The sequence below is a fragment of the Dendrobates tinctorius genome, unplaced genomic scaffold, assembly GCF_039654945.1.
Source record: "Dendrobates tinctorius isolate UK_male_01 unplaced genomic scaffold, ASM3965494v1 ptg000051l, whole genome shotgun sequence".
In the NCBI taxonomy this organism is placed as follows: domain Eukaryota; kingdom Metazoa; phylum Chordata; class Amphibia; order Anura; family Dendrobatidae; genus Dendrobates; species Dendrobates tinctorius.
The window spans coordinates 9,503,009-9,530,384 of NW_027361719.1; the positions used below are offsets into that span (position 1 = coordinate 9,503,009).

Sequence of the window (27,376 nt, forward strand, 5' to 3'; positions counted from 1 at the left end):
GGAGTAAATACATGCAGGGTGGCTCAGTTGATTACCTGTGTGAAGAGAGAAGATGAATGTTAATTCCATGCCATGTATAACTGCCGTTTTGCTGGATGCTTATCTTCTGTGATGCTTTGCTTATGGGATGCTTGCGTGCTGTACCCCACACTGCGTGCTTCCCCTTAGCAACTACTACATATATAGGCCACACTACAGGGTCAGGACAGAGGGATTGTGGGAGCTGGTTGGGTATAATTTGGCAGCTGGGGCCAGCACACCAGGGGATGGTTAGATGATCAAAGGCACTAGACCAAGATGTGGCAAAATGCTATAGCACCTTCCACCTGATAAGATCTAGAAGGGCCCCAGTCACAGATCTAAAGCAGTAAGTATTACATACAGTGCAACAAATGAATTATACCAAAGCTTTAGCAAGCACATTTAAATATGCAGCAAAATGGTAAAGCAGCAGAAGTATGGAGTTGTACCATTTGGATATATTACAGCAGAGAATAGAGGAAGCAGAGGTGGGAAGTTGTATCATTCAGGCTGCTTGCTGGCAGTGAATGGAGTAAATACATGCAGGGTGGCTCAGTTGATTACCATTTGGATATATTACAGCAGAGAATAGAGGCAGCAGAGGTGGGAAGTTGTATCATTCAGGCTGCTTGCTGGCAGTGAATGGAGTAAATACATGCAGGGTGGCTCAGTTGATTACCATTTGGATATATTACAGCAGAGAATAGAGGCAGCAGAGGTGGGAAGTTGTATCATTCAGGCTGCTTGCTGGCAGTGAATGGAGTAAATACATGCAGGGTGGCTCAGTTGATTACCTGTGTGAAGAGAGAAGATGAATGTTAATTCCATGCCATGTATAACTGCCGTTTTGCTGGATGCTTATCTTCTGTGATGCTTTGCTTATGGGATGCTTGCGTGCTGTACCCCACACTGCGTGCTTCCCCTTAGCAACTACTACATATATAGGCCACACTACAGGGTCAGGACAGAGGGATTGTGGGAGCTGGTTGGGTATAATTTGGCAGCTGGGGCCAGCACACCAGGGGATGGTTAGATGATCAAAGGCACTAGACCAAGATGTGGCAAAATGCTATAGCACCTTCCACCTGATAAGATCTAGAAGGGCCCCAGTCACAGATCTAAAGCAGTAAGTATTACATACAGTGCAACAAATGAATTATACCAAAGCTTTAGCAAGCACATTTAAATATGCAGCAAAATGGTAAAGCAGCAGAAGTATGGAGTTGTACCATTTGGATATATTACAGCAGAGAATAGAGGAAGCAGAGGTGGGAAGTTGTATCATTCAGGCTGCTTGCTGGCAGTGAATGGAGTAAATACATGCAGGGTGGCTCAGTTGATTACCATTTGGATATATTACAGCAGAGAATAGAGGCAGCAGAGGTGGGAAGTTGTATCATTCAGGCTGCTTGCTGGCAGTGAATGGAGTAAATACATGCAGGGTGGCTCAGTTGATTACCATTTGGATATATTACAGCAGAGAATAGAGGCAGCAGAGGTGGGAAGTTGTATCATTCAGGCTGCTTGCTGGCAGTGAATGGAGTAAATACATGCAGGGTGGCTCAGTTGATTACCTGTGTGAAGAGAGGAGATGAATGTTAATTCCATGCCATGTATAACTGCCGTTTTGCTGGATGCTTATCTTCTGTGATGCTTTGCTTATGGGATGCTTGCGTGCTGTACCCCACACTGCGTGCTTCCCCTTAGCAACTACTACATATATAGGCCACACTACAGGGTCAGGACAGAGGGATTGTGGGAGCTGGTTGGGTATAATTTGGCAGCTGGGGCCAGCACACCAGGGGATGGTTAGATGATCAAAGGCACTAGACCAAGATGTGGCAAAATGCTATAGCACCTTCCACCTGATAAGATCTAGAAGGGCCCCAGTCACAGATCTAAAGCAGTAAGTATTACATACAGTGCAACAAATGAATTATACCAAAGCTTTAGCAAGCACATTTAAATATGCAGCAAAATGGTAAAGCAGCCGAAGTATGGAGTTGTACCATTTGGATATATTACAGCAGAGAATAGAGGCAGCAGAGGTGGGAAGTTGTATCATTCAGGCTGCTTGCTGGCAGTGAATGGAGTAAATACATGCAGGGTGGCTCAGTTGATTACCATTTGGATATATTACAGCAGAGAATAGAGGCAGCAGAGGTGGGAAGTTGTATCATTCAGGCTGCTTGCTGGCAGTGAATGGAGTAAATACATGCAGGGTGGCTCAGTTGATTACCTGTGTGAAGAGAGAAGATGAATGTTAATTCCATGCCATGTATAACTGCCGTTTTGCTGGATGCTTATCTTCTGTGATGCTTTGCTTATGGGATGCTTGCGTGCTGTACCCCACACTGCGTGCTTCCCCTTAGCAACTACTACATATATAGGCCACACTACAGGGTCAGGACAGAGGGATTGTGGGAGCTGGTTGGGTATAATTTGGCAGCTGGGGCCAGCACACCAGGGGATGGTTAGATGATCAAAGGCACTAGACCAAGATGTGGCAAAATGCTATAGCACCTTCCACCTGATAAGATCTAGAAGGGCCCCAGTCACAGAACTAAAGCAGTAAGTATTACATACAGTGCAACAAATGAATTATACCAAAGCTTTAGCAAGCACATTTAAATATGCAGCAAAATGGTAAAGCAGCAGAAGTATGGAGTTGTACCATTTGGATATATTACAGCAGAGAATAGAGGCAGCAGAGGTGGGAAGTTGTATCATTCAGGCTGCTTGCTGGCAGTGAATGGAGTAAATACATGCAGGGTGGCTCAGTTGATTACCATTTGGATATATTACAGCAGAGAATAGAGGCAGCAGAGGTGGGAAGTTGTATCATTCAGGCTGCTTGCTGGCAGTGAATGGAGTAAATACATGCATGGTGGCTCAGTTGATTACCATTTGGATATATTACAGCAGAGAATAGAGGCAGCAGAGGTGGGAAGTTGTATCATTCAGGCTGCTTGCTGGCAGTGAATGGAGTAAATACATGCAGGGTGGCTCAGTTGATTACCATTTGGATATATTACAGCAGAGAATAGAGGCAGCAGAGGTGGGAAGTTGTATCATTCAGGCTGCTTGCTGGCAGTGAATGGAGTAAATACATGCAGGGTGGCTCAGTTGATTACATGTGTGAAGAGAGAAGATGAATGTTAATTCCATGCCATGTATAACTGCCGTTTTGCTGGATGCTTATCTTCTGTGATGCTTTGCTTATGGGATGCTTGCGTGCTGTACCCCACACTGCGTGCTTCCCCTTAGCAACTACTACATATATAGGCCACACTACAGGGTCAGGACAGAGGGATTTTGGGAGCTGGTTGGGTATAATTTGGCAGCTGGGGCCAGCACACCAGGGGATGGTTAGATGATCAAAGGCACTAGACCAAGATGTGGCAAAATGCTATAGCACCTTCCACCTGATAAGATCTAGAAGGGCCCCAGTCACAGATCTAAAGCAGTAAGTATTACATACAGTGCAACAAATGAATTATACCAAAGCTTTAGCAAGCACATTTAAATATGCAGCAAAATGGTAAAGCAGCAGAAGTATGGAGTTGTACCATTTGGATATATTACAGCAGAGAATAGAGGCAGCAGAGGTGGGAAGTTGTATCATTCAGGCTGCTTGCTGGCAGTGAATGGAGTAAATACATGCAGGGTGGCTCAGTTGATTACCATTTGGATATATTACAGCAGAGAATAGAGGCAGCAGAGGTGGGAAGTTGTATCATTCAGGCTGCTTGCTGGCAGTGAATGGAGGAAATACATGCAGGGTGGCTCAGTTGATTACCTGTGTGAAGAGAGAAGATGAATGTTAATTCCATGCCATGTATAACTGCCGTTTTGCTGGATGCTTATCTTCTGTGATGCTTTGCTTATGGGATGCTTGCGTGCTGTACCCCACACTGCGTGCTTCCCCTTAGTAACTACTACATATATAGGCCACACTACAGGGTCAGGACAGAGGGATTGTGGGAGCTGGTTGGGTATAATTTGGCAGCTGGGGCCAGCACACCAGGGGATGGTTAGATGATCAAAGGCACTAGACCAAGATGTGGCAAAATGCTATAGCACCTTCCACCTGATAAGATCTAGAAGGGCCCCAGTCACAGATCTAAAGCAGTAAGTATTACATACAGTGCAACAAATGAATTATACCAAAGCTTTAGCAAGCACATTTAAATATGCAGCAAAATGGTAAAGCAGCAGAAGTATGGAGTTGTACCATTTGGATATATTACAGCAGAGAATAGAGGCAGCAGAGGTGGGAAGTTGTATCATTCAGGCTGCTTACTGGCAGTGAATGGAGTAAATACATGCAGGGTGGCTCAGTTGATTACCATTTGGATATATTACAGCAGAGAATAGAGGCAGCAGAGGTGGGAAGTTGTATCATTCAGGCTGCTTGCTGGCAGTGAATGGAGTAAATACATGCAGGGTGGCTCAGTTGATTACCATTTGGATATATTACAGCAGAGAATAGAGGCAGCAGAGGTGGGAAGTTGTATCATTCAGGCTGCTTGCTGGCAGTGAATGGAGTAAATACATGCAGGGTGGCTCAGTTGATTACCTGTGTGAAGAGAGAAGATGAATGTTAATTCCATGCCATGTATAACTGCCGTTTTGCTGGATGCTTATCTTCTGTGATGCTTTGCTTATGGGATGCTTGCGTGCTGTACCCCACACTGCGTGCTTCCCCTTAGCAACTACTACATATATAGGCCACACTACAGGGTCAGGACAGAGGGATTGTGGGAGCTGGTTGGGTATAATTTGGCAGCTGGGGCCAGCACACCAGGGGATGGTTAGATGATCAAAGGCACTAGACCAAGATGTGGCAAAATGCTATAGCACCTTCCACCTGATAAGATCTAGAAGGGCCCCAGTCACAGATCTAAAGCAGTAAGTATTACATACAGTGCAACGAATGAATTATACCAAAGCTTTAGCAATCACATTTAAATATGCAGCAAAATGGTAAAGCAGCAGAAGTATGGAGTTGTACCATTTGGATATATTACAGCAGAGAATAGAGACAGCAGAGGTGGGAAGTTGTATCATTCAGGCTGCTTGCTGGCAGTGAATGGAGTAAATACATGCAGGGTGGCTCAGTTGATTACCATTTGGATATATTACAGCAGAGAATAGAGGCAGCAGAGGTGGGAAGTTGTATCATTCAGGCTGCTTGCTGGCAGTGAATGGAGTAAATACATGAAGGGTGGCTCAGTTGATTACCATTTGGATATATTACAGCAGAGAATAGAGGCAGCAGAGGTGGGAAGTTGTATCATTCAGGCTGCTTGCTGGCAGTGAATGGAGTAAATACATGCAGGGTGGCTCAGTTGATTACCATTTGGATATATTACAGCAGAAAATAGAGGCAGCAGAGGTGGGAAGTTGTATCATTCAGGCTGCTTGCTGGCAGTGAATAGAGTAAATACATGCAGGGTGGCTCAGTTGATTACCTGTGTGAAGAGAGAAGATGAATGTTAATTCCATGCCATGTATAACTGCCGTTTTGCTGGATGCTTATCTTCTGTGATGCTTTGCTTATGGGATGCTTGCGTGCTGTACCCCACACTGCGTGCTTCCCCTTAGCAACTACTACATATATAGGCCACACTACAGGGTCAGGACAGAGGGATTGTGGGAGCTGGTTGGGTATAATTTGGCAGCTGGGGCCAGCACACCAGGGGATGGTTAGATGATCAAAGGCACTAGACCAAGATGTGGCAAAATGCTATAGCACCTTCCACCTGATAAGATCTAGAAGGACCCCAGTCACAGATCTAAAGCAGTAAGTATTACATACAGTGCAACAAATGAATTATACCAAAGCTTTAGCAAGCACATTTAAATATGCAGCAAAATGGTAAAGCAGCAGAAGTATGGAGTTGTACCATTTGGATATATTACAGCAGAGAATAGAGGCAGCAGAGGTGGGAAGTTGTATCATTCAGGCTGCTTGCTGGCAGTGAATGGAGTAAATACATGCAGGGTGGCTCAGTTGATTACCATTTGGATATATTACAGCAGAGAATAGAGGCAGCAGAGGTGGGAAGTTGTATCATTCAGGCTGCTTGCTGGCAGTGAATGGAGTAAATACATGCAGGGTGGCTCAGTTGATTACCTGTTTGAAGAGAGAAGATGAATGTTAATTCCATGCCATGTATAACTGCCGTTTTGCTGGATGCTTATCTTCTGTGATGCTTTGCTTATGGGATGCTTGCGTGTTGTACCCCACACTGCGTGCTTCCCCTTAGCAACTACTACATACAGTGGGGAAAAAAAGTATTTAGTCAGTCAGCAATAGTGCAAGTTCCACCACTTAAAAAGATGAGAGGCGTCTGTAATTTACATCATAGGTAGACCTCAACTATGGGAGACAAACTGAGAAAAAAAAATCCAGAAAATCACATTGTCTGTTTTTTTTTTCATTTTATTTGCATATTATGGTGGAAAATAAGTATTTGGTCAGAAACAAAATTTCATCTCAATACTTTGTGATATATCCTTTGTTGGCAATGACAGAGGTCAAACGTTTTCTGTAAGTCTTCACAAGGTTTCCACACACTGTTGTTGGTATGTTGGCCCATTCCTCCATGCAGATCTCCTCTAGAGCAGTGATGTTTTTGGCTTTTTGCTTGGCAACACGGACTTTCAACTCCCTCCAAAGGTTTTCTATAGGGTTGAGATCTGGAGACTGGCTAGGCCACTCCAGGACCTTGAAATGCTTCTTACGAAGCCACTCCTTCGTTGCCCTGGTGGTGTGCTTTGGATCATTGTCATGTTGAAAGACCCAGCCACGTTTCATCTTCAATGCCCTTGCTGATGGAAGGAGGTTTGCACTTAAAATCTCACGATACATGGCCCCATTCATTCTTTCATGTACCCGGATCAGTCGTCCTGGCCCCTTTGCAGAGAAACAGCCCCAAAGCATGATGTTTCCACCACCATGCTTTACAGTAGGTATGGTGTTTGATGGATGCAACTCAGTATTCTTTTTCCTCCAAACACGACAAGTTGTGTTTCTACCAAACAGTTCCAGTTTGGTTTCATCAGACCATAGGACATTCTCCCAAAACTCCTCTGGATCATCCAAATGCTCTCTAGCAAATTTCAGACGGGCCCGGACATGTACAGGCTTAAGCAGTGGGACACGTCTGGCACTGCAGGATCTGAGTCCATGGTGGCGTAGTGTGTTACTTATGGTAGGCCTTGTTACATTGGTCCCAGCTCTCTGCAGTTCATTCACTAGGTCCCCCCGCATGGTTCTGGGATTTTTGCTCACCGTTCTTGTGATCATTCTGACCCCACGGGGTGGGATTTTGCGTGGAGCACCAGATCGAGGGAGATTATCAGTGGTCTTGTATGTCTTCCATTTTCTAATTATTGCTCCCACAGTTGATTTCTTCACTCCAAGCTGGTTGGCTATTGCAGATTCAGTCTTCCCAGCCTGGTGCAGGGCTACAATTTTGTTTCTGGTGTCCTTTGACAGCTCTTTGGTCTTCACCATAGTGGAGTTTGGAGTCAGACTGTTTGAGGGTGTGCACAGGTGTCTTTTTATACTGATAACAAGTTTAAACAGGTGCCATTACTACAGGTAATGAGTGGAGGAAAGAGGAGACTCTTAAAGAAGAAGTTACAGGTCTGTGAGAGCCAGAAATCTTGATTGCTTGTTTCTGACCAAATACTTATTTTCCACCATAATATGCAAATAAAATGAAAAAAAAACAGACAATGTGATTTTCTGGATTTTTTTTTCTCAGTTTGTCTCCCATAGTTGAGGTCTACCTATGATGTAAATTACAGACGCCTCTCATCTTTTTAAGTGGTGGAACTTGCACTATTGCTGACTGACTAAATACTTTTTTTCCCCACTGTATATAGGCCACACTACAGGGTCAGGACAGAGGGATTGTGGGAGCTGGTTGGGTATAATTTGGCAGCTGGGGCCAGCACACCAGGGGATGGTTAGATGATCAAAGGCACTAGACCAAGATGTGGCAAAATGCTATAGCACCTTCCACCTGATAAGATCTAGAAAGGCCCCAGTCACAGATCTAAAGCAGTAAGTATTACATACAGTGCAACAAATGAATTATACTAAAGCTTTAGCAAGCACATTTAAATATGCAGCAAAATGGTAAAGCAGCAGAAGTATGGAGTTGTACCATTTGGATATATTACAGCAGAGAATAGAGGCAGCAGAGGTGGGAAGTTGTATCATTCAGGCTGCTTGCTGGCAGTGAATGGAGTAAATACATGCAGGGTGGCTCAGTTGATTACCTGTGTGAAGAGAGAAGATGAATGTTAATTCCATGCCATGTATAACTGCCGTTTTGCTGGATGCTTATCTTCTGTGATGCTTTGCTTATGGGATGCTTGCGTGCTGTACCCCACACTGCGTGCTTCCCCTTAGCAACTACTACATATATAGGCCACACTACAGGGTCAGGACAGAGGGATTGTTGGAGCTGGTTGGGTATAATTTGGCAGCTGGGGCCAGCACACCAGGGGATGGTTAGATGATCAAAGGCACTAGACCAAGATGTGGCAAAATGCTATAGCACCTTCCACCTGATAAGATCTAGAAAGGCCCCAGTCACAGATCTAAAGCAGTAAGTATTACATACAGTGCAACAAATGAATTATACCAAAGCTTTAGCAAGCACATTTAAATATGCAGCAAAATGGTAAAGCAGCAGAAGTATGGAGTTGTACCATTTGGATATATTACAGCAGAGAATAGAGGCAGCAGAGGTGGGAAGTTGTATCATTCAGGCTGCTTGCTGGCAGTGAATGGAGTAAATACATGCAGGGTGGCTCAGTTGATTACCATTTGGATATATTACAGCAGAGAATAGAGGCAGCAGAGGTGGGAAGTTGTATCATTCAGGCTGCTTGCTGGCAGTGAATGGAGTAAATACATGCAGGGTGGCTCAGTTGATTACCATTTGGATATATTACAGCAGAGAATAGAGGCAGCAGAGGTGGGAAGTTGTATCATTCAGGCTGCTTGCTGGCAGTGAATGGAGTAAATACATGCAGGGTGGCTCAGTTGATTACCATTTGGATATATTACAGCAGAGAATAGAGGCAGCAGAGGTGGGAAGTTGTATCATTCAGGCTGCTTGCTGGCAGTGAATGGAGTAAATACATGCATGGTGGCTCAGTTGATTACCTGTGTGAAGAGAGAAGATGAATGTTAATTCCATGCCATGTATAACTGCCGTTTTGCTGGATGCTTATCTTCTGTGATGCTTTGCTTATGGGATTCTTGCGTGCTGTACCCCACACTTTGTGCTTCCCCTTAGCAACTACTACATATATAGGCCACACTACAGGGTCAGGACAGAGGGATTGTGGGAGCTGGTTGGGTATAATTTGGCAGCTGGGGCCAGCACACCAGGGGATGGTTAGATGATCAAAGGCACTAGACAAAGATGTGGCAAAATGCTATAGCACCTTCCACCTGATAAGATCTAGAAAGGCCCCAGTCACAGATCTAAAGCAGTAAATATTACATACAGTGCAACAAATGAATTATACCAAAGCTTTAGCAAGCACATTTAAATATGCAGCAAAATGGTAAAGCAGCAGAAGTATGGAGTTGTACCATTTGGATATATTACAGCAGAGAATAGAGGCAGCAGAGGTGGGAAGTTGTATCATTCAGGCTGCTTGCTGGCAGTGAATGGAGTAAATACATGCAGGGTGGCTCAGTTGATTACCATTTGGATATATTACAGCATAGAATAGAGGCAGCAGAGGTGGGAAGTTGTATCATTCAGGCTGCTTGCTGGCAGTGAATGGAGTAAATATATGCAGGGTGGCTCAGTTGATTACCTGTGTGAAGAGAGAAGATGAATGTTAATTCCATGCCATGTATAACTGCCGTTTTGCTTGATGCTTATCTTCTGTGATGGTTTGCTTATGGGATGCTTGCGTGCTGTACCCCACACTGCGTGCTTCCCCTTAGCAACTACTACATATATAGGCCACACTACAGGGTCAGGACAGAGGGATTGTGGGAGCTGGTTGGGTATAATTTGGCAGCTGGGGCCAGCACACCAGGGGATGGTTAGATGATCAAAGGCACTAGACCAAGATGTGGCAAAATGCTATAGCACCTTCCACCTGATAAGATCTAGAAAGGCCCCAGTCACAGATCTAAAGCAGTAAGTATTACATACAGTGCAACAAATGAATTATACCAAAGCTTTGGCAAGCACATTTAAATATGCAGCAAAATGGTAAAGCAGCAGAAGTATGGAGTTGTACCATTTGGATATATTACAGCTGAGAATAGAGGCAGCAGAGGTGGGAAGTTGTATCATTCAGGCTGCTTGCTGGCAGTGAATGGAGTAAATACATGCAGGGTGGCTCAGTTGATTACCATTTGGATATATTACAGCAGAGAATAGAGGCAGCAGAGGTGGGAAGTTGTATCATTCAGGCTGCTTGCTGGCAGTGAATGGAGTAAATACATGCAGGGTGGCTCAGTTGATTACCATTTGGATATATTACAGCAGAGAATAGAGGCAGCAGAGGTGGGAAGTTGTATCATTCAGGCTGCTTGCTGGCAGTGAATGGAGTAAATACATGCAGGGTGGCTCAGTTGATTACCATTTGGATATATTACAGCAGAGAATAGAGGCAGCAGAGGTGGGAAGTTGTATCATTCAGGCTGCTTGCTGGCAGTGAATGGAGTAAATACATGCAGGGTGTCTCAGTTGATTACCTGTGTGAAGAGAGGAGATGAATGTTAATTCCATGCCATGTATAACTGCCGTTTTGCTGGATGCTTATCTTCTGTGATGCTTTGCTTATGGGATGCTTGCGTGCTGTACCCCACACTGCGTGCTTCCCCTTAGCAACTACTACATATATAGGCCACACTACAGGGTCAGGACAGAGGGATTGTGGGAGCTGGTTGGGTATAATTTGGCAGCTGGGGCCAGCACACCAGGGGATGGTTAGATGATCAAAGGCACTAGACCAAGATGTGGCAAAATGCTATAGCACCTTCCACCTGATAAGATCTAGAAGGGCCCCAGTCACAGATCTAAAGCAGTAAGTATTACATACAGTGCAACAAATGAATTATACCAAAGCTTTAGCAAGCACATTTAAATATGCAGCAAAATGGTAAAGCAGCCGAAGTATGGAGTTGTACCATTTGGATATATTACAGCAGAGAATAGAGGCAGCAGAGGTGGGAAGTTGTATCATTCAGGCTGCTTGCTGGCAGTGAATGGAGTAAATACATGCAGGGTGGCTCAGTTGATTACCATTTGGATATATTACAGCAGAGAATAGAGGCAGCAGAGGTGGGAAGTTGTATCATTCAGGCTGCTTGCTGGCAGTGAATGGAGTAAATACATGCAGGGTGGCTCAGTTGATTACCTGTGTGAAGAGAGAAGATGAATGTTAATTCCATGCCATGTATAACTGCCGTTTTGCTGGATGCTTATCTTCTGTGATGCTTTGCTTATGGGATGCTTGCGTGCTGTACCCCACACTGCGTGCTTCCCCTTAGCAACTACTACATATATAGGCCACACTACAGGGTCAGGACAGAGGGATTGTGGGAGCTGGTTGGGTATAATTTGGCAGCTGGGGCCAGCACACCAGGGGATGGTTAGATGATCAAAGGCACTAGACCAAGATGTGGCAAAATGCTATAGCACCTTCCACCTGATAAGATCTAGAAGGGCCCCAGTCACAGAACTAAAGCAGTAAGTATTACATACAGTGCAACAAATGAATTATACCAAAGCTTTAGCAAGCACATTTAAATATGCAGCAAAATGGTAAAGCAGCAGAAGTATGGAGTTGTACCATTTGGATATATTACAGCAGAGAATAGAGGCAGCAGAGGTGGGAAGTTGTATCATTCAGGCTGCTTGCTGGCAGTGAATGGAGTAAATACATGCAGGGTGGCTCAGTTGATTACCATTTGGATATATTACAGCAGAGAATAGAGGCAGCAGAGGTGGGAAGTTGTATCATTCAGGCTGCTTGCTGGCAGTGAATGGAGTAAATACATGCATGGTGGCTCAGTTGATTACCATTTGGATATATTACAGCAGAGAATAGAGGCAGCAGAGGTGGGAAGTTGTATCATTCAGGCTGCTTGCTGGCAGTGAATGGAGTAAATACATGCAGGGTGGCTCAGTTGATTACCATTTGGATATATTACAGCAGAGAATAGAGGCAGCAGAGGTGGGAAGTTGTATCATTCAGGCTGCTTGCTGGCAGTGAATGGAGTAAATACATGCAGGGTGGCTCAGTTGATTACATGTGTGAAGAGAGAAGATGAATGTTAATTCCATGCCATGTATAACTGCCGTTTTGCTGGATGCTTATCTTCTGTGATGCTTTGCTTATGGGATGCTTGCGTGCTGTACCCCACACTGCGTGCTTCCCCTTAGCAACTACTACATATATAGGCCACACTACAGGGTCAGGACAGAGGGATTTTGGGAGCTGGTTGGGTATAATTTGGCAGCTGGGGCCAGCACACCAGGGGATGGTTAGATGATCAAAGGCACTAGACCAAGATGTGGCAAAATGCTATAGCACCTTCCACCTGATAAGATCTAGAAGGGCCCCAGTCACAGATCTAAAGCAGTAAGTATTACATACAGTGCAACAAATGAATTATACCAAAGCTTTAGCAAGCACATTTAAATATGCAGCAAAATGGTAAAGCAGCAGAAGTATGGAGTTGTACCATTTGGATATATTACAGCAGAGAATAGAGGCAGCAGAGGTGGGAAGTTGTATCATTCAGGCTGCTTGCTGGCAGTGAATGGAGTAAATACATGCAGGGTGGCTCAGTTGATTACCATTTGGATATATTACAGCAGAGAATAGAGGCAGCAGAGGTGGGAAGTTGTATCATTCAGGCTGCTTGCTGGCAGTGAATGGAGGAAATACATGCAGGGTGGCTCAGTTGATTACCTGTGTGAAGAGAGAAGATGAATGTTAATTCCATGCCATGTATAACTGCCGTTTTGCTGGATGCTTATCTTCTGTGATGCTTTGCTTATGGGATGCTTGCGTGCTGTACCCCACACTGCGTGCTTCCCCTTAGTAACTACTACATATATAGGCCACACTACAGGGTCAGGACAGAGGGATTGTGGGAGCTGGTTGGGTATAATTTGGCAGCTGGGGCCAGCACACCAGGGGATGGTTAGATGATCAAAGGCACTAGACCAAGATGTGGCAAAATGCTATAGCACCTTCCACCTGATAAGATCTAGAAGGGCCCCAGTCACAGATCTAAAGCAGTAAGTATTACATACAGTGCAACAAATGAATTATACCAAAGCTTTAGCAAGCACATTTAAATATGCAGCAAAATGGTAAAGCAGCAGAAGTATGGAGTTGTACCATTTGGATATATTACAGCAGAGAATAGAGGCAGCAGAGGTGGGAAGTTGTATCATTCAGGCTGCTTACTGGCAGTGAATGGAGTAAATACATGCAGGGTGGCTCAGTTGATTACCATTTGGATATATTACAGCAGAGAATAGAGGCAGCAGAGGTGGGAAGTTGTATCATTCAGGCTGCTTGCTGGCAGTGAATGGAGTAAATACATGCAGGGTGGCTCAGTTGATTACCATTTGGATATATTACAGCAGAGAATAGAGGCAGCAGAGGTGGGAAGTTGTATCATTCAGGCTGCTTGCTGGCAGTGAATGGAGTAAATACATGCAGGGTGGCTCAGTTGATTACCTGTGTGAAGAGAGAAGATGAATGTTAATTCCATGCCATGTATAACTGCCGTTTTGCTGGATGCTTATCTTCTGTGATGCTTTGCTTATGGGATGCTTGCGTGCTGTACCCCACACTGCGTGCTTCCCCTTAGCAACTACTACATATATAGGCCACACTACAGGGTCAGGACAGAGGGATTGTGGGAGCTGGTTGGGTATAATTTGGCAGCTGGGGCCAGCACACCAGGGGATGGTTAGATGATCAAAGGCACTAGACCAAGATGTGGCAAAATGCTATAGCACCTTCCACCTGATAAGATCTAGAAGGGCCCCAGTCACAGATCTAAAGCAGTAAGTATTACATACAGTGCAACGAATGAATTATACCAAAGCTTTAGCAATCACATTTAAATATGCAGCAAAATGGTAAAGCAGCAGAAGTATGGAGTTGTACCATTTGGATATATTACAGCAGAGAATAGAGACAGCAGAGGTGGGAAGTTGTATCATTCAGGCTGCTTGCTGGCAGTGAATGGAGTAAATACATGCAGGGTGGCTCAGTTGATTACCATTTGGATATATTACAGCAGAGAATAGAGGCAGCAGAGGTGGGAAGTTGTATCATTCAGGCTGCTTGCTGGCAGTGAATGGAGTAAATACATGAAGGGTGGCTCAGTTGATTACCATTTGGATATATTACAGCAGAGAATAGAGGCAGCAGAGGTGGGAAGTTGTATCATTCAGGCTGCTTGCTGGCAGTGAATGGAGTAAATACATGCAGGGTGGCTCAGTTGATTACCATTTGGATATATTACAGCAGAAAATAGAGGCAGCAGAGGTGGGAAGTTGTATCATTCAGGCTGCTTGCTGGCAGTGAATAGAGTAAATACATGCAGGGTGGCTCAGTTGATTACCTGTGTGAAGAGAGAAGATGAATGTTAATTCCATGCCATGTATAACTGCCGTTTTGCTGGATGCTTATCTTCTGTGATGCTTTGCTTATGGGATGCTTGCGTGCTGTACCCCACACTGCGTGCTTCCCCTTAGCAACTACTACATATATAGGCCACACTACAGGGTCAGGACAGAGGGATTGTGGGAGCTGGTTGGGTATAATTTGGCAGCTGGGGCCAGCACACCAGGGGATGGTTAGATGATCAAAGGCACTAGACCAAGATGTGGCAAAATGCTATAGCACCTTCCACCTGATAAGATCTAGAAGGACCCCAGTCACAGATCTAAAGCAGTAAGTATTACATACAGTGCAACAAATGAATTATACCAAAGCTTTAGCAAGCACATTTAAATATGCAGCAAAATGGTAAAGCAGCAGAAGTATGGAGTTGTACCATTTGGATATATTACAGCAGAGAATAGAGGCAGCAGAGGTGGGAAGTTGTATCATTCAGGCTGCTTGCTGGCAGTGAATGGAGTAAATACATGCAGGGTGGCTCAGTTGATTACCATTTGGATATATTACAGCAGAGAATAGAGGCAGCAGAGGTGGGAAGTTGTATCATTCAGGCTGCTTGCTGGCAGTGAATGGAGTAAATACATGCAGGGTGGCTCAGTTGATTACCTGTTTGAAGAGAGAAGATGAATGTTAATTCCATGCCATGTATAACTGCCGTTTTGCTGGATGCTTATCTTCTGTGATGCTTTGCTTATGGGATGCTTGCGTGTTGTACCCCACACTGCGTGCTTCCCCTTAGCAACTACTACATACAGTGGGGAAAAAAAGTATTTAGTCAGTCAGCAATAGTGCAAGTTCCACCACTTAAAAAGATGAGAGGCGTCTGTAATTTACATCATAGGTAGACCTCAACTATGGGAGACAAACTGAGAAAAAAAAATCCAGAAAATCACATTGTCTGTTTTTTTTTTCATTTTATTTGCATATTATGGTGGAAAATAAGTATTTGGTCAGAAACAAAATTTCATCTCAATACTTTGTGATATATCCTTTGTTGGCAATGACAGAGGTCAAACGTTTTCTGTAAGTCTTCACAAGGTTTCCACACACTGTTGTTGGTATGTTGGCCCATTCCTCCATGCAGATCTCCTCTAGAGCAGTGATGTTTTTGGCTTTTTGCTTGGCAACACGGACTTTCAACTCCCTCCAAAGGTTTTCTATAGGGTTGAGATCTGGAGACTGGCTAGGCCACTCCAGGACCTTGAAATGCTTCTTACGAAGCCACTCCTTCGTTGCCCTGGTGGTGTGCTTTGGATCATTGTCATGTTGAAAGACCCAGCCACGTTTCATCTTCAATGCCCTTGCTGATGGAAGGAGGTTTGCACTTAAAATCTCACGATACATGGCCCCATTCATTCTTTCATGTACCCGGATCAGTCGTCCTGGCCCCTTTGCAGAGAAACAGCCCCAAAGCATGATGTTTCCACCACCATGCTTTACAGTAGGTATGGTGTTTGATGGATGCAACTCAGTATTCTTTTTCCTCCAAACACGACAAGTTGTGTTTCTACCAAACAGTTCCAGTTTGGTTTCATCAGACCATAGGACATTCTCCCAAAACTCCTCTGGATCATCCAAATGCTCTCTAGCAAATTTCAGACGGGCCCGGACATGTACAGGCTTAAGCAGTGGGACACGTCTGGCACTGCAGGATCTGAGTCCATGGTGGCGTAGTGTGTTACTTATGGTAGGCCTTGTTACATTGGTCCCAGCTCTCTGCAGTTCATTCACTAGGTCCCCCCGCATGGTTCTGGGATTTTTGCTCACCGTTCTTGTGATCATTCTGACCCCACGGGGTGGGATTTTGCGTGGAGCACCAGATCGAGGGAGATTATCAGTGGTCTTGTATGTCTTCCATTTTCTAATTATTGCTCCCACAGTTGATTTCTTCACTCCAAGCTGGTTGGCTATTGCAGATTCAGTCTTCCCAGCCTGGTGCAGGGCTACAATTTTGTTTCTGGTGTCCTTTGACAGCTCTTTGGTCTTCACCATAGTGGAGTTTGGAGTCAGACTGTTTGAGGGTGTGCACAGGTGTCTTTTTATACTGATAACAAGTTTAAACAGGTGCCATTACTACAGGTAATGAGTGGAGGAAAGAGGAGACTCTTAAAGAAGAAGTTACAGGTCTGTGAGAGCCAGAAATCTTGATTGCTTGTTTCTGACCAAATACTTATTTTCCACCATAATATGCAAATAAAATGAAAAAAAAACAGACAATGTGATTTTCTGGATTTTTTTTTCTCAGTTTGTCTCCCATAGTTGAGGTCTACCTATGATGTAAATTACAGACGCCTCTCATCTTTTTAAGTGGTGGAACTTGCACTATTGCTGACTGACTAAATACTTTTTTTCCCCACTGTATATAGGCCACACTACAGGGTCAGGACAGAGGGATTGTGGGAGCTGGTTGGGTATAATTTGGCAGCTGGGGCCAGCACACCAGGGGATGGTTAGATGATCAAAGGCACTAGACCAAGATGTGGCAAAATGCTATAGCACCTTCCACCTGATAAGATCTAGAAAGGCCCCAGTCACAGATCTAAAGCAGTAAGTATTACATACAGTGCAACAAATGAATTATACTAAAGCTTTAGCAAGCACATTTAAATATGCAGCAAAATGGTAAAGCAGCAGAAGTATGGAGTTGTACCATTTGGATATATTACAGCAGAGAATAGAGGCAGCAGAGGTGGGAAGTTGTATCATTCAGGCTGCTTGCTGGCAGTGAATGGAGTAAATACATGCAGGGTGGCTCAGTTGATTACCTGTGTGAAGAGAGAAGATGAATGTTAATTCCATGCCATGTATAACTGCCGTTTTGCTGGATGCTTATCTTCTGTGATGCTTTGCTTATGGGATGCTTGCGTGCTGTACCCCACACTGCGTGCTTCCCCTTAGCAACTACTACATATATAGGCCACACTACAGGGTCAGGACAGAGGGATTGTTGGAGCTGGTTGGGTATAATTTGGCAGCTGGGGCCAGCACACCAGGGGATGGTTAGATGATCAAAGGCACTAGACCAAGATGTGGCAAAATGCTATAGCACCTTCCACCTGATAAGATCTAGAAAGGCCCCAGTCACAGATCTAAAGCAGTAAGTATTACATACAGTGCAACAAATGAATTATACCAAAGCTTTAGCAAGCACATTTAAATATGCAGCAAAATGGTAAAGCAGCAGAAGTATGGAGTTGTACCATTTGGATATATTACAGCAGAGAATAGAGGCAGCAGAGGTGGGAAGTTGTATCATTCAGGCTGCTTGCTGGCAGTGAATGGAGTAAATACATGCAGGGTGGCTCAGTTGATTACCATTTGGATATATTACAGCAGAGAATAGAGGCAGCAGAGGTGGGAAGTTGTATCATTCAGGCTGCTTGCTGGCAGTGAATGGAGTAAATACATGCAGGGTGGCTCAGTTGATTACCATTTGGATATATTACAGCAGAGAATAGAGGCAGCAGAGGTGGGAAGTTGTATCATTCAGGCTGCTTGCTGGCAGTGAATGGAGTAAATACATGCAGGGTGGCTCAGTTGATTACCATTTGGATATATTACAGCAGAGAATAGAGGCAGCAGAGGTGGGAAGTTGTATCATTCAGGCTGCTTGCTGGCAGTGAATGGAGTAAATACATGCATGGTGGCTCAGTTGATTACCTGTGTGAAGAGAGAAGATGAATGTTAATTCCATGCCATGTATAACTGCCGTTTTGCTGGATGCTTATCTTCTGTGATGCTTTGCTTATGGGATTCTTGCGTGCTGTACCCCACACTTTGTGCTTCCCCTTAGCAACTACTACATATATAGGCCACACTACAGGGTCAGGACAGAGGGATTGTGGGAGCTGGTTGGGTATAATTTGGCAGCTGGGGCCAGCACACCAGGGGATGGTTAGATGATCAAAGGCACTAGACAAAGATGTGGCAAAATGCTATAGCACCTTCCACCTGATAAGATCTAGAAAGGCCCCAGTCACAGATCTAAAGCAGTAAATATTACATACAGTGCAACAAATGAATTATACCAAAGCTTTAGCAAGCACATTTAAATATGCAGCAAAATGGTAAAGCAGCAGAAGTATGGAGTTGTACCATTTGGATATATTACAGCAGAGAATAGAGGCAGCAGAGGTGGGAAGTTGTATCATTCAGGCTGCTTGCTGGCAGTGAATGGAGTAAATACATGCAGGGTGGCTCAGTTGATTACCATTTGGATATATTACAGCATAGAATAGAGGCAGCAGAGGTGGGAAGTTGTATCATTCAGGCTGCTTGCTGGCAGTGAATGGAGTAAATATATGCAGGGTGGCTCAGTTGATTACCTGTGTGAAGAGAGAAGATGAATGTTAATTCCATGCCATGTATAACTGCCGTTTTGCTTGATGCTTATCTTCTGTGATGGTTTGCTTATGGGATGCTTGCGTGCTGTACCCCACACTGCGTGCTTCCCCTTAGCAACTACTACATATATAGGCCACACTACAGGGTCAGGACAGAGGGATTGTGGGAGCTGGTTGGGTATAATTTGGCAGCTGGGGCCAGCACACCAGGGGATGGTTAGATGATCAAAGGCACTAGACCAAGATGTGGCAAAATGCTATAGCACCTTCCACCTGATAAGATCTAGAAAGGCCCCAGTCACAGATCTAAAGCAGTAAGTATTACATACAGTGCAACAAATGAATTATACCAAAGCTTTGGCAAGCACATTTAAATATGCAGCAAAATGGTAAAGCAGCAGAAGTATGGAGTTGTACCATTTGGATATATTACAGCTGAGAATAGAGGCAGCAGAGGTGGGAAGTTGTATCATTCAGGCTGCTTGCTGGCAGTGAATGGAGTAAATACATGCAGGGTGGCTCAGTTGATTACCATTTGGATATATTACAGCAGAGAATAGAGGCAGCAGAGGTGGGAAGTTGTATCATTCAGGCTGCTTGCTGGCAGTGAATGGAGTAAATACATGCAGGGTGGCTCAGTTGATTACCTGTGTGAAGAGAGAAGATGAATGTTAATTCCATGCCATGTATAACTGCCGTTTTGCTGGATGCTTATCTTCTGTGATGCTTTGCTTATGGGATGCTTGCGTGCTGTACCCCACACTGCGTGCTTCCCCTTAGCAACTACTACATATATAGGCCACACTACAGGGTCAGGACAGAGGGATTGTGGGAGCTGGTTGGGTATAATTTGGCAGCTGGGGCCAGCACACCAGGGGATGGTTAGATGATCAAAGGCACTAGACCAAGATGTGGCAAAATGCTATAGCACATTCCACCTGATAAGATCTAGAAAGGCCCCAGTCACAGATCTAAAGCAGTAAGTATTACATACAGTGCAACAAATGAATTATAGCAAAGCTTTAGCAAGCACATTTAAATATGCAGCAAAATGGTAAAGCAGCAGAAGTATGGAGTTGTACCATTTGGATATATTACAGCAGAGAATAGAGGCAGCAGAGGTGGGAAGTTGTATCATTCAGGCTGCTTGCTGGCAGTGAATGGAGTAAATACATGCAGGGTGGCTCAGTTGATTACCATTTGGATATATTACAGCAGAGAATAGAGGCAGCAGAGGTGGGAAGTTGTATCATTCAGGCTGCTTGCTGGCAGTGAATGGAGTAAATACATGCAGGGTGGCTCAGTTGATTACCTGTGTGAAGAGAGAAGATGAATGTTAATTCCATGCCATGTATAACTGCCGTTTTGCTGGATGCTTATCTTCTGTGATGCTTTGCTTATGGGATGCTTGCGTGCTGTACCCCACACTGCGTGCTTCCTCTTAGCAACTACTACATATATAGGCCACACTACAGGGTCAAGACAGAGGGATTGTGGGAGATGGTTGGGTATAATTTGGCAGCTGGGGCCAGCATACCAGGGGATGGTTAGATGATCAAAGGCACTAGACCAAGATGTGGCAAAATGCTATAGCACCTTCCACCTGATAAGATCTAGAAAGGCCCCAGTCACAGATCTAAAGCAGTAAGTATTACATACAGTGCAACAAATGAATTATACCAAAGCTTTAGCAAGCACATTTAAATATGCAGCAAAATGGTAAAGCAGCAGAAGTATGGAGTTGTACCATTTGGATATATTACAGCAGAGAATAGAGGCAGCAGAGGTGGGAAGTTGTATCATTCAGGCTGCTTGCTGGCAGTGAATGGAGTAAATACATGCAGGGTGGCTCAGTTGATTACCATTTGGATATATTACAGCAGAGAATAGAGGCAGCAGAGGTGGGAAGTTGTATCATTCAGGCTGCTTGCTGGCAGTGAATGGAGTAAATACATGCAGGGTGGCTCAGTTGATTACCTGTGTGAAGAGAGAAGATGAATGTTAATTCCATGCCATGTATAACTGCCGTTTTGCTGGATGCTTATCTTCTGTGATGCTTTGCTTATGGGATGCTTGCGTGCTGTACCCCACACTGCGTGCTTCCCCTTAGCAACTACTACATATATAGGCCACACTACAGGGTCAAGACAGAGGGATTGTGGGAGATGGTTGGGTATAATTTGGCAGCTGGGGCCAGCATACCAGGGGATGGTTAGATGATCAAAGGCACTAGACCAAGATGTGGCAAAATGCTATAGCACCTTCCACCTGATAAGATCTAGAAAGGCCCCAGTCACAGATCTAAAGCAGTAAGTATTACATACAGTGCAACAAATGAATTATACCAAAGCTTTAGCAAGCACATTTAAATATGCAGCAAAATGGTAAAGCGGCAGAAGTATGGAGTTGTACCATTTGGATATATTACAGCAGAGAATAGAGGCAGCAGAGGTGGGAAGTTGTATCATTCAGGCTGCTTGCTGGCAGTGAATGGAGTAAATACATGCAGGGTGGCTCAGTTGATTACCATTTGGATATATTACAGCAGAGAATAGAGGCAGCAGAGGTGGGAAGTTGTATCATTCAGGCTGCTTGCTGGCAGTGAATGAAGTAAATACATGCAGGGTGGCTCAGTTGATTACCTGTGTGAAGAGAGAAGATGAATGTTAATTCCATGCCATGTATAACTGCCGTTTTGCTGGATGCTTATTTTCTGTGATGCTTTGCTTATGGGATGCATGCGTGCTGTACCCCACACTGCGTGCTTCCCCTTAGCAACTACTACATATATAGGCCACACTACAGGGTCAGGACAGAGGGATTGTGGGAGCTGGTTGGGTATAATTTGGCAGCTGGGGCCAGCACACCAGGGGATGGTTAGATGATCAAAGGCACTAGACCAAGATGTGGCAAAATGCTATAGCACCTTCCACCTGATAAGATCTAGAAAGGCCCCAGTCACAGATCTAAAGCAGTAAGTATTACATACAGTGCAACAAATGAATTATACCAAAGCTTTAGCAAGCACATTTAAATATGCAGCAAAATGGTAAAGCAGCAGAAGTATGGAGTTGTACCATTTGGATATATTACAGCAGAGAATAGAGGCAGCAGAGGTGGGAAGTTGTATCATTCAGGCTGCTTGCTGGCAGTGAATGGAGTAAATACATGCAGGGTGGCTCAGTTGATTACCATTTGGATATATTACAGCAGAGAATAGAGGCAGCAGAGGTGGGAAGTTGTATCATTCAGGCTGCTTGCTGGCAGTGAATGGAGTAAATACATGCAGGGTGGCTCAGTTGATTACCATTTGGATATATTACAGCAGAGAATAGAGGCAGCAGAGGTGGGAAGTTGTATCATTCAGGCTGCTTGCTGGCAGTGAATGGAGTAAATACATGCAGGGTGGCTCAGTTGATTACCTGTGTGAAGAGAGAAGATGAATGTTAATTCCATGCCATGTATAACTGCCGTTTTGCTGGATGCTTATCTTCTGTGATGCTTTGCTTATGGGATGCTTGCGTGCTGCACCCCACACTGCAAAAAAGCGCATGCGCACGTATGCGCACGTTTTGCGCTAAAAATGGCCATTATAGCCTATGGATGCGCATACGTGCGCACTGGCATGCGCATGTATGCGTTTTTTGTAGCGCTGCGTTTTTTTGGTGGTGTCCACTTGTTGTACTAGTTATAAACTTCTAAAGTAAAAAAAAAAAAGTCTATATAAAGGAGGTGCCTGCCAAAACTCTGCCACTACTACACTGACAGATTGGAGAGCAGACAGTCACCAAGGAACCCATCTTCTATCAGCGTCAAGAATGTGAGTATATTACATTATATGCCTGTCCTTTTAAATTATGTATGTACTAATGATTTTTATTATTTTTACATGCAGTATGTCTTCAGAATCCGAATATTCCCCATCGCGGCAGGAATTGGCGCAAGCAGACCGTGAGGAGATTATTTTCGTGCATCTGGTAAGTATATCTGCTGCTACTCCAAATCTCTTACGTTTTTTTCAACTTTTTTAAGACATCATCATCATCATCTTCTGCGGACGGGACTACTGAGGGCGAAGAGCAGGAGCAGCGAAGCCAAGTCCCGGTGGTGATACGGAATGTATGTATCAAATGATTTGTAATGTTCTTTATTTTTTATCTTCTATTTTTACTATTTTTTATGTTTCTTTTTTTTGTAACTTTTTATTCAATTTAAATTTGATTATTCTAATGAATGTGTTTTGTCTAGGTTCCACAACGGGATTTAGACGTCTACCTGGATAATGAGCAGCTCATCAGCCTGGTCCAGGAGCGTGCGCCGTTGTGGGACAGCCGTGACCGGCTGTACAAGGACAATGTGGTGACCCGGCGGCTATGGAATGAGGTGGCCGCAGCGTTGATGGATGGCTGGGACAGCGCCACAGCATCCTCCAAAAAGGCGTTTAGTGAGTATTTCCCTGCTCTGTATTGTGCCGCAGTGACTGTTGTCCTTGACGGCACTGTTGGGCTTCGTGCTAGGTATATTCTAGCAGGAAACCCAACAGTGTCATCGGGCTCTACAGTGACTGCTTTGAGTATTGTATTGCTATATTGTGCCGCAGTGACTGTTGTCCTTGACGGCACTGTTGGGTTTCGTGCTAGGTATATTCTAGCAGGAAACCCAACAGTGTCATCGGGCTCTACAGTGACTGCTTTGAGCATTGTATTGCTATATTGTGCCGCAGTGACTGTTGTCCTTGACGGCACTGTGGGGTTTCGTGCTAGGTATATTCTAGCAGGAAACCCAACAGTGTCATCGGGCTCTACAGTGACTGCTTTGAGTATTGTATTGCTATATTGTGCCGCAGTGACTGTTGTCCTTGACGGCACTGTTTTTTTTTTCCCAACAGTGGACAAAGTCCGAACACGTTGGCGTTCGATCAAGGACCGCTTCAACAGTGATGTTCGTGCTGAGGGCCAGGTTCGCAGTGGATCTGCGTCAAGGACCAGAACTAGATACCGTCACTATCACGCGTTGCAGTTCCTAAGACCGGTCCTTGCCACGAGATCGTAAGTATTATAAATTTTGGGGTTTTATTTTTATTAATCTGTGTTTTTCTAATCCACAGCTGATGCTTCTTGTAAAGGCATGGTAGTAATGATTTTCCTTTCTTCCACAGCACCTGGAGCAGCACCCTGCAACCTGGCCCTGGAGCGGTCCTTCCTCGGACGTCCTCTGACCCGTCCCAGCCATCCGACAGCCATGAAGCACCTTGCAGGTCAGCCACACACACAGCTGGTGACCAGGAAGCTGGGCCATCAGGTGTTCCCCTGTCCCAGGTCTCTGCCACTGGTTATGCGGGCACTACCCGCCAGCGGCAGAGGGCCTTGGACAGGAATGTCTTGCCTGAGTTTATGCATTTGAGCGAGGCCTTTAATTCCAGCCTCAAGTCGCTGTCTGACAGAGTTGAAAGCGGTTTTGCACTCATGGAACGTGGTTTTAACCACTTTGAACACCGCTTCAATTCTGTAGAACAGCGCCTTGACCGTCTGGAGGCCGACCTCAACAGACCAGCACACCATTTTTTTAGTAAGATTGAAAAGGGCATGGCGGAACACCTTAGTCCTGAGCAACAGCTGAATGTGCTGCAGGCCTGCAACAATGCTTTCTTGCAGGCTATGCAGCATAATCGGTACGGTCAGCAGTCAGTGGTGTCATTTCCACCTGTGCCACCATTGACTCGCTTCACCTCACTACCGACTTGTGCTGCATACCACTGCACGGACACCTCTATTCAAAGCCAGGACACCCACCGTTACACCACCACAAGTCTGAGTGCAGCTGGTCACTTCACCGACACCACCATGGCAAGCGCTGCTCCTGTCTGGAGCACCACCGCCACTCCCATGCATGCGTGGAGCTCAGCCACCACTAGGCAAACATGGAACAGCCCTGCCGCTACAACAACATGTAGTAGCCCTGCCACCACCACTCCGCAAACCTGGACCATCACTGCCGCCACCAGTCCTCCTGCAAGGACGAGCACTGCCAACCAAGAGCAGCAGCAGCAGCAGCAGCCACCTCAGCAGCAGCCACCTCAGCAGCAGCCACCTCAGCAGCAGCAGCAGCCACCTCAGCAACAGCAGCCACCTCAGCAGCAGCAGCAGCCACCTCAGCAGCAGCAGCCACCTCAGCAGCAGCAGCAGCCACCCCAGCAGACGGGGGACCTACACTCAATATTTGCCCCAAGTTCAAGGCGAAATCAATCAAGGCGGGCATTGGGCCAAAGTCGTCCAGGCACACAAGCCTACGGCGACATGCCATTACAACAAATGTACCTGAACAGATTTCCTCTCCTCCACGTGTTCCTAGTTTAATTCCCTTAACTGGACTACCTTCCCCCACAAGTTTTGTTGCCCCTTCCCCTCAAACACCGTCTTCAACAGCAAGTGTTGCATATTCCCTGCACACCCCCAAATTGAAACCATCTGCCCCAAACGCCGGAAAAAATAATTTTTTGGTTTATTTTTGTGATTAAAAATAAATTTACATTTGTGGTTCACCATTACAAAGTTTCATTAATGTTGTTTGCGCCGCTCACACACACTGATGGGTAAATACATGTTAAAAACCAACCCAAGGCCTAGTATAGTCATATGTGAAATAACACGGACTAGTATAGTCATACCAAGGCCTAGTGTAATAACTCGAGTTTTACCAACTTGGATCTGGTTTCATGAAAAACAAACTGTTGAAACTTGTCTAAAAAATAAGTTTCTTTCTTAAAAAGTTTCACCAGTTTGTTTTTTGTGAAACAAGATCCTAGTTGGTAAAAATCGAGTTATTACAGTAGGCCTTGGTATGACTATACTAGGCCGTGGTATTTCACATATGACTATACTAGTAGGCCCAAGGCCTACTATACTCATATTTGAAATACCACGGCCTAGTATAGTCATTCCAAGGCCTAGTGTAATAACTCTAGAAACTTGTCTATTTCTACACTACCACAATTTTAAATAACAGTTGGAATTGAGCTGATTACATTCATCCACTCAATGCTGACTTGTATTCCCCATTGACTTTCATTGGGGTTGGGTTTTGAGGGTTGGGTTTTGAAAAAATCACATACTTTTTTTTCAACTAGTTGGACAATTTTCTCTTGAAAAAAATTGGTTTCCTGATTCATGGCCTGCAGCTTTGCTCGTTCCAATATATTTCACGCAGACTAGCAATGCTGCATTTTAACTCATATGTGTATTTACCTGCCCAGGTGTGTGAACATCAAAAAATTCAGTTATACATGGGAAGTTTTTTATTTAATTGGAGTTTAAAAAATATAGTGCACTCAGTAATGGTATCAAATAAGGTTTTTTATTACCATAAACAAACAAAAACAATTACACCATTTCATCTTGCCAGTGCACCCGTCCTACATCAGAAATAAAGTAGGCCGCAAATTGGTCCCTCATTTGGCCAACTTCAACGGATGACCTGAGAGTGTGCTGAGTGAATTCAGGCAATGGGTTAGGAGCATCATCGTCCAGTTCAAAGGTCGGGTGCTCTTTAGCCATCACAAAGTTATGTAGAACCACACAGGCCTTCACCACCTCATCGACTGTTTCATGTTTAAGATTAATGGCCGTGCCCAGAATTCGCCATCTGGAGACAAGAATCCCAAAAGCACACTCGACAGTTCTTCTGGCCCTGGTCAGCCTGTAATTAAATATTTTTTTGGTGTGGTCCAAGTCCCGGCTGGAGTAGGGTTTCAGTAAGTTTCCGCACATTTGAAAAGCCTCATCGCCAACCATTACAAAGGGCAGTGGCGGAGCTTCGGTGTGAGGAAGAGGCCGTGGCATAGGGAAATTAAATTGGTTGCCATACAACCTCCGGCCCATGTCTGAGTTTTTAAAAGCCTGTGAGTCATTACCACGGCCAAATGCTCCAATGTCCACTGCTACAAACATACATCCGGCATCCGCAATGGCCATGAGTACTATTAAAAAGTACTTTTTGTAATTATAGTACTCAGATCCCGTTCTTTTGGGTTTGATGATCCGTATGTGTTTACCATCAACAGCTCCCAAACAGTTGGGAAAATTGCATACTGTCCAGAATTTGTCAGCAATTTCCATCCACTTTTCAGCGGTGGGCAGGGGCATACATTCTGGACAAAGAACATTCCAGAGAGCCCGGCAGGTGTCAGCAACAATTCCAGACAAGGTAGAGATTCCAATACGGTACTGGAAGTGTAGTGAAGATAGGGTTTCTCCAGTCGCCAGGAATCTGTGAACAGACAAAGAAGTAAAATTAATATTTAT

General features: G+C 44.7%; 1 protein-coding gene across 1 annotated transcript in view; it reads left to right on the forward strand.

The window, feature by feature from the left end:
* LOC141091374 (uncharacterized) overlaps positions 1-27,376 on the forward strand; it is a 102,441-nt gene that overhangs the window by 63,391 nt on the left and 11,674 nt on the right. Inside the window, exons 2-3 of the mRNA XM_073576930.1 lie at positions 23,554-24,124; positions 24,235-25,143. Coding sequence (XP_073433031.1) covers positions 23,554-24,124; positions 24,235-25,143 — 1,480 coding nt within the window. The remainder of the gene's footprint in view (positions 1-23,553; positions 24,125-24,234; positions 25,144-27,376) is intronic.